The sequence below is a fragment of the Parasteatoda tepidariorum genome, chromosome 1, assembly GCF_982258835.1.
Source record: "Parasteatoda tepidariorum strain Cologne lab strain chromosome 1, Ptep-v5.0, whole genome shotgun sequence".
NCBI lineage: Eukaryota > Metazoa > Arthropoda > Arachnida > Araneae > Theridiidae > Parasteatoda > Parasteatoda tepidariorum.
In genome coordinates this window covers 132,059,507-132,067,807 of record NC_141755.1, presented here as the reverse complement: position 1 = coordinate 132,067,807, position 8,301 = coordinate 132,059,507, and the positions used below count along the sequence as shown (strand labels likewise).

The 8,301-nt window shown below is 34.5% G+C and overlaps 1 protein-coding gene across 1 annotated transcript; it reads left to right on the top strand.

The window, feature by feature from the left end:
* Positions 1–6,289: 6,289 nt before the first annotated feature.
* On the top strand, positions 6,290–8,237 carry LOC147816976 (zinc finger MYM-type protein 1-like). The gene is made up of 3 exons (XM_087157588.1): positions 6,290–6,464; positions 6,572–6,989; positions 8,018–8,237. Exons 1-3 carry the CDS (start codon positions 6,290–6,292, stop codon positions 8,235–8,237), a joined length of 813 nt encoding a protein of 270 aa, XP_087013714.1.
* The last annotated feature ends 64 nt before the right edge of the window (positions 8,238–8,301 follow it).

The following is an 8,301-nucleotide window of genomic DNA, read 5'->3' as shown; positions in this document are numbered from 1 at the left end:
GTTGGTCACAGCCTTCTCAAAACGGGGGGGAGGATGTTGCGATACAGCTAGCGCCATCTGAGGAAAATATTTTCAACTACCATTATTATTATTCAATAACTTTTCTGGAAACCGCCAACAGCGGATGTAAAATTATTTACTCTTTGTTATTAAAAGTTTTGTTTTGTTATTAAGCCCTTGTGTGCTTGTCTCATTTGTTATTTTACAATGAGTGTATAATATGCCATTTTTCCCAGTTTCGAATATAATTAAATCGGGTAGATTTTATCGGATAACCCCATCTTTTATATTTAAAAATAGTATTGTTAAACAAAACTTAATCGAAATAAGACAATCACTGGGGTACCTCGGGATTGTGACACCCGTGTTTACTCACAAGTAAACCCCCTGAGGAATTATTTTGGTCATAATTAACCAGTTCTGTCTGATAATTAGTTAAAAAAAATTTAAATGCATTACGGTAAACAACAAAATTATTTTGCTTGAAAAAAATTACAAAGTGAAAAGTAATATGTTTAAAATACTGGTCACGTAGTGTTCCTCAGAAAAAAACCAGGACATTTTTTGAAACAGTAAACGCATACCAGACTTTTTTTAAAAGGGCTAGCAACAAACTACGAAAAGTATAATTTGTTCTACTTATGTATAATTAAAAAACCGTTTAGTTACAGTTTCCAGTATGATCCAATTAATGGAAGTCTAGGAAACAACTCTTAATAATTTGAGATTAATATATAGAAATTTGTATTTTTCTGTTGCAATAAGAAAATGAGTATCAATTACTTCAGGGAAGGGCTAATTACGCCCTGCGGCCTTGGGGGAAAAAACCCAATGAATTTGGCATAGCAACACGCCATCTTTTTATTGACTTCAAGACTGCCTATGACTCCGTTAACAGAAATCTACTCATCGAAGCAATGAGAGAGTTTGCAATACCAGAGAAACTCGTCAATCTGACAGCCATTACCCTAACTGAAACAAAACTCAGAGTTCAGAATGATCTTATTGTTGTTTCTAATGGACTTGACAAAGGGAGGCTTGTCTGCTTTTCAATATTGCTTTGCAAAAGATTGTGAAAGACTCGAATATTAATACCCGCGGAACAATCTTAAATAAATCTGTCGAAATTTTTACATTCGCTGACGACATTGATATTGTTGCACGAACTCCTGAGGCACTAACAGAGGCTTTTATTTCACTTGAGGCCGCAGCCTGCATCTTGTAATCAGCCAGGGCAAAACTAAGTATATGACCTGTACCAATTATACCTTCTTGTAATTGGGGATTATAAATTTGAAACCGTGAACAATTTTAAATAATTGGGATCTGAAGTCAATAGTCTTCACGACATATTTTTCTACAAGAACTTTCTTGTTGAATTTCTAGACAAAATTGTTATTTAATTAAAGTAATATGAAGGTTTTCTTTTTTGGCCTTACAACTCCCGTGTTTTCTTCTTGCTGTACTGCTGTTTTTTTTTTGTCTATTTCTGTACTCTTTTTTAGTGATGCGTCAGTGAAACTCACTAAAAATAGTTTCTTTTTTTAAAAAAAGGTTTTATGAAATGGAGAACGCTCTTCGTTTAGTTGAATTAATTTTCATCTTCTTCACCTTGTAGGAATTCCCATCCTTCTAGTGTTTCTCAGAAGTAGCCTCTCTCCAGCTTTACTTCTTCCCTGTGATAGCTTCTCCATTGCTTCATCCAGTTGGTTCAAAAAAGAAATGATTAGTTAGCTGACATGCAATTCTAATTTGTTGATTTGTCACAAAATCAATTGCATTATTTGATACCAATTACTGTTCTTTTTGAAAAGAAAAAAAATTACAAAGTTTGTTAGAAATTAAAGATTATCAAAATTCTATATAATTGCATATTTACATTTTTTATGTTGGATTCATTCATACAGAATAAAATTAATTTAACAAATTTGCGCATTTTCAGTTATTGATTTAGTTCTAATCTTCATCTTATTCTTTAATTTACTTTTCACGATGCACAAGCCTATAACTTGGATTTATTGTGTATTTTACTCAAGTTATTATTCATTTTAGCAAAAACTATTCCATAGAAAAATTCTATTGTAAGTTCTTTATAACTTTCTTTTCGTCGGAAAATATTGCTCATTTCGGATACCAACTGTTTAAGGCTAAGTTGACTTAATGGTGACGGAAAAACTTTGAGAAAAGTGATTTCTAAAATTTTTTTTTTTTTTGGGCAGTTTAGGAAAACCAAACTCTTATTTTTGATAAAAATTTTTAACCTCATAATTCATCGTATTATTAGAATTAAACACAAACAACCATTTTACAAATTCCAAATGAGGTATGAAAAAAAAAACGTTTGTTAAATAAATAAGGAATAATTTGACTATAATTTTATAGTGTTCGAATGAGGGTAATAGCAAAATCCTTGGGGATAATTTAAGTATGTGCAAGATAGCTCACCATCATCAGAAGAATCATAAGCTCACCAGACAAAAAATTAGTCAACCTAGTGCGCGAGCACCAATGAATCTTTAAATTTCGTTTGGTGACGCAGTGGTCAAGTGACGTGCTCAACTGCCCGCACACTGCTTCAACGTGATCAAAGGCAAGTAGCTATCAGTGTGATATTTTTGTTTGAAAAGGAAATTGTGTGTAAATATTGATAAGTGTAAGGATGTGTAGGAACATCATATGTCACATGACTATTCATATTACTTTTATGAGAGTTGCGAATGGCAACAGATCAAAAAATAATAATAAAAAATGAGTGTTCTAAAAAATGTCTGCTGATCATTTTTATCCTGTAACTCTGTTGCGTACAACTGGTGACCCGGATTTTTGACATGGCTACAAAAAACAGTGAAAAGATCGAAGCAACGATCGTCATGGACGCCGAAGCTAATAAAGTAAGCATTAAAATTCCACCATTTTGGAGAGAGAAACCCGACATTTGGTTTTACCAAGTAGAAACACAGTTTCAAATAAATAAGATCACAACTGAAGAAACCAAATTTAATTATTTGATATCCCAACTGGAACCGAAGTATGTAGAAAATATTTGGGACATTATTAAAGACACTAAGCCTAACAAATATACCTTGGCGAAAGAAAGACTTTTAAATACATTTAAGGAAAGCGAAAACAAGAGAATTCAGCGCTTAGTTACAGGATTAGAACTTGGAGATTACAAGCCAAGCCAACTTTTGCAAAAAATGAAAAATTTAGGAGCAGACGATTTTTCAGAAAAAGTGTTAAAATCTTTATGGCTTGATAAAATGCCGAATTTTATACGAAATATTCTGCTTGTCAGTGAAGAAAGTTTAGATAAACTGTCTACGATGGCGGATAAAATTCACGAAATGAAAACTGGGGAAGAAATATGTGCTGTTTCACCAAATGTTACCAACAATGATGCTTTAATTGCACGAATAGCAGCATTAGAACAGAAAATTGATTCACTGCAAATAAATGACCGTAGTAGATCTAAATTTAGAAATAATTACCGAAATACATCTCGAAGTCGCAGTCATTCAATAAAAGCATTCAATAGGAAAGGTAAATATTGTTACTATCATTTTAAATTTGGTAATCGTTGCCGACCTGAGAAATGCTATTCACCATGTGCTTGGCGAGAAAAGTCGGAAAACTCCATGATGCAACAGGATTAGCGGCTACAACTGTTGCTGATGTTAATGAAAGCCGCAAGTTCAGATTATTTGTAAAGGATAAAAAGTCAGGATTACGATTTTTAGTTGATTCAGGAGCTGATGTTAGTCTAATACCTGCAACTCATCGAAATAAAACAATAGAAGATTTTAAACTATATGCAGCAAATGGATCCGAGATTACAACCTATGGAATCAAAATATTAACTGTTGATTTAGGACTTCGCCGCTCATTTAATTTCCCATTTATTATCGCCAAAATTAATAAAGGAATAATAGGGGCCGATTTCCTTAATAAATTTAATTTATTAATTGACATTAAAGAAAAAAGATTAATTGATGGAGTAACCAATTTAATAGTTAAAGGAGAAATTTCTCCAATATGCATGACGGAAACAATTTCCACTATGGATAAAAATTCTAAGTTTTCTGAATTATTCTCTTCATATCCAAATTTAACTAAGCCAAACTTATTAATTAGTGATGCTAAACATGAAATTCGACATTTTATCGCCACAACGGGAAAACCTGTGTTTTCTAAGGCACGACAATTAGATCCAAAAAAATTGAAAATAGCCAAAGAAGAATTTCAATTCATGCTAGACAACGGGATTATTAGACCTTCAAAATCGCCCTGGGCAAGTCCCTTACATATGGTTAAAAAGAAGGATGGGTCTTACAGACCATGTGGAGATGTGTGGCCATGCTCATGGTCATACTGTGAATGGAGTTGCTGGATTTATTGGTATTTCGATTCAGACTGTTCAACATGTCTACAAGCAGTGGTGTAATACACGTGGTCACGAAAGACGTCAGAATTGTGGTCGGAAAAAGATCATGCATTAATGGGACCGGAGACGAGTTTCACGACTTGTCAATCAAAATCGCTTCCAAACTCGACAGGAATTGGCTCAGTTAGTAAATGAAGGTTCATCCCAACCTGTCAGTGAGAGAACATTGCGACGGGAGCTGCATGCAATGGACTTGATAGGTTGTAACCCCACTTGACAGCCCTCATGACAACTCAGTTGAGAGAAATTTAAAAGTTATGCCTAAGGAATTCCCCTAAATTCTTTCTGTAGGTTGGCAGTGTTGTCAATTTGACGGATAGTGATATGTGCGTTTTATTATTCTTCAATGTGCGTTGTGAATTCGAGTTAAGATTTTTTTTCGAGAACGGTTAAAAAATTAATGCTGTATCAGGAGTAAGTAAGCTAATGTCAATAAACTTTTATGTACTGGTCAATATAGTGGTTCAATTTCATTTGATTTTACCACTCATATTGATGTCCGTTAAGTCAATAAATCGCGTCAAATCTGTAGATTTCGGCTACAGCTCATTGTATAACGCGAAATATCGTGAAAAATGCAAGTCACCTGCAGTGGGTACATTAATTCAGGTCCGCGAGCAGGAGATCGTTCATGGTCTCTGTAATGCCTTTCCTTTCCAATAAATAAGCAGACCAGATTTTTAAAACAATAAAACTTAACTTTATTTTTAAACAAACGAAATATGCATTGTTTTCCAGTAAGAGCTTCCAGCTCTTAGAATACCAAGAGAGACCCTCTTCCGATTATATCAAACATACATCTACCTTTCTCTCTCTCGCATCCCTCCGACGGGATAACAAAATGCGCCAAGTGCGCCTTTAAAGGTCGCCAAACAGTTGCCAACCATTACAGTCTCCACCGTTAACACTAAGGGTGATAAATTTCTTTCCGGGGATTCCCCAACGACACTAGTAGCGTATCATTGTGTTTCTCTTTCCTTTTATTTTACTTTTAACGTCGTCAGTGAACAGTGAGTACCAACCTACTCGAGCACAATCTAATATTGTATTATTTAAATAAGTTAGAAAATTAAAATTATAGATAAAAAGAAGAAACCCAGTGGTGCATTTAAACGCAAACAACGCCAAGAAAAAGAAGATAGTAAACAAAAATTGCCAAAATTGACAAGTTTTTTAGTCAGCCTTCTGCAAGTACATCTGGCCAAAATATTTTTATTGATAGTGACTCAAATAATGTGGTAACTGCAGTGTTGGTTGAGAAGCCTACTGAAGAAGATTCGACAATTATTGCAGTTGGAGATACCTCCGCCGCCGATCATGTGAACGTGGATGATGTTTGCATGACCCACATAAGAGTGGAGGGTTTGGAGGAACCACAGACCTCTACATTTTTCGAAAATGTGTACGACAAATCTTCTTATGACTTGGGAAACTTCCCGAACAAGATATTAAGTGATAACGAAAAACGTCAAATTCTTGATATGGGGTCTTTACAGCCTTCAGAACCTTTTCCAACAGACATCAACCAGAACAATAGGTGTTTTTCAAAATCGTACTACGTTTCGTGTTCTAAATATGGGCCAGTTAATCGTTTTTGGTTGCGTTATTCCAAAATATTAGACGCTGCCTATTGTCAACCCTGCTGGTTATTTGCTTCACAAAGGAATAATGTTTGGTGTACGGGAATTCGAGATTGGAAGCATTTATCAGAGAGAATTAAACAACACAGTTGTTCGAGTGGCCATTCGGAAGCATGTGCTGTGTATGAATTTTGGAGAAAAAAAACGATACTAATACTATCGACAAGGAATTGAAAATGAAATTCGCAAAGAAGCATCATTTTGGAAAATGGTTCTTCAAAGGTTATTCGATATCGTACTTACCCTAGTAAAGAGTTCTTTGGCTTTGAGAGGACATCAAGAAGACTTAAGTCAGAAAGGATACCATGGAAATTTTCTGTCTTTTGTAGAGCTTGTCGCCCGATATGATCACATTTTGCGGCAAGTTTTGGATATGCCCAAAAGTAATAATAATTATATCTAAGTTTTTTTTTATCGTTTTATTTTGTTTATAATTACCAACTGTTTAATGTCAGGACTTTTTTGAAATTGTGTTATTTTATGTTTTTAGGATCTACAAGATATCTGAGTGCAACAATTCAAAATGAAATGATTGAGAGCTTGGGGACCAAACTCGAAACCCATCTACTAGAACAAATTAGAGCGTCACCGCTTTTTGCCATCATAATGGATACGGCACAGGACATATCGAAGGTAGATCAGCTAAGCATTGTTGTGAGGTATGCAGTAATAACCAGATCGGAAAATGGACAGCCAATTGATATAGAAGTAAAAGAAGTGTTTCTAGGCTTTTATGCAGCTATCAAACATGGCGCAGTAGATTTAGTCAACCAAGTGACAACATTATTTATCGACAAAAATATTGATTTAAAAAAATGTGTAGGGCAAGGCTATGATGGAGCCAGTGTGATGAGTGGTGTGTATAATGGTGTACAAAAACATATTAAAAATATCCAGCCTAACACAGAGTATGTACATTGTGCCACTCATAATTTAAATTTGGTGATAAATGATGTCGTTAGCAGTTGTGTGGAAATACAGATTTTTTCGCAATGTTGCAAGATTTGTATAACTTTTTCGGAAACAGCATCCAACGTTGGGATCTACTGTCAAAATTCACTGGCGAATCGGACACCACGCTAAAAAAACTAAATCCGACTAGATGGTCCAGTAGGGTCAATACGATATCTGCAATAAAACTTCGTTATTTTGATATTATCAAAGCATTATCAGAAATAATTCTAAGGAGTCCTAATAAAGATGAGCGTAGAGAAGCAGAGAGTATTAAAACAAAAATGCTAAATTTCGAGTTCGTGTTGCTTTGCGAATTCATGCACAGTGTATTGAACGACATCAATTATGCATCCAAAAGTTTACAAAAATGCGACATCAATTTGAGCGAGGCGAGTAAATTTTTAGCAGAGACCAAAGCAAAAAGAGACCAAAGCAAAGCAGTAAAACTGCAAGAAAATATGGTATTGATACCCATTTTCAAGAAAAACGGCAAAGAAAAGTTAAAAAAACATTTTGATGAATTAGCTGCTGATCACCGATTTCCAAACCGAGAAAAAATATTTAAAATTGAAATTTTCAATAATGTACTAGACACAGTAATATCTCAATTAGATACACGTTTTATTGGTATGAGTGCAGTCTGTCATACATTCGATTTTCTAACACCAACATTTTTATTACATGTTGATGAAGCAACTTTATTACAAAAGTGTGACGAATTCCACAGAAAATATTCAGATATAATAGGCCCTAGTTTTTCACTTCAATTTATTAATATTTACCACCTAGTTTTACCTCAACTAACTTAAGCACGGACTGTTCACCAATTGTGTAAAGAAATAATGAGCAAATATGGAGTGCTAGAATGCGACCTAACTGAAGTATTTACAGCAATGTTATTATTCTTTACAATTTCTGTCACTTCTGCAGCAGCTGAAAGGTCATTTAGCAAATTGGAAATAATAAAAAATTATTTAAAAAGTAATATGGGCCAAACTCGACTCCGACATTTATCGCTAAAAGCAATTGAAAACAAAACCGCATCAAGCTTGGATTTAAACGAAGTCATTGATACTTTTGCGAAAACTTGGGAAGAAATTTTACCAACTCATGAGAAGGCTCCAGTGTCCACTACTGACTCACCATCTGTACCACAACAGCCAGCAACATCACCTCAACTAAAAAGAACTCGGTATGGGTGATCTATAAAAGTGCCAGACTTGGCATGTTATAAATATTTTGAGTTACTGTCCAGCATCTCAAAAT

Excerpts from the sequence above, each read along its gene's own strand:
- LOC147816976 (XM_087157588.1), top strand. The coding sequence starts at position 6,290 with ATGGTTCTTCAAAGGTTATTCGATATCGTACTTACCCTAGTAAAGAGT. Across the intron at positions 6,465-6,571 it reads AGTTTTGGATATGCCCAAAA|GATCTACAAGATATCTGAGT; the intron begins GTAATAATAATT and ends TTATGTTTTTAG. Across the intron at positions 6,990-8,017 it reads AATATCCAGCCTAACACAGA|TAATATGGGCCAAACTCGAC; the intron begins GTATGTACATTG and ends TTATTTAAAAAG.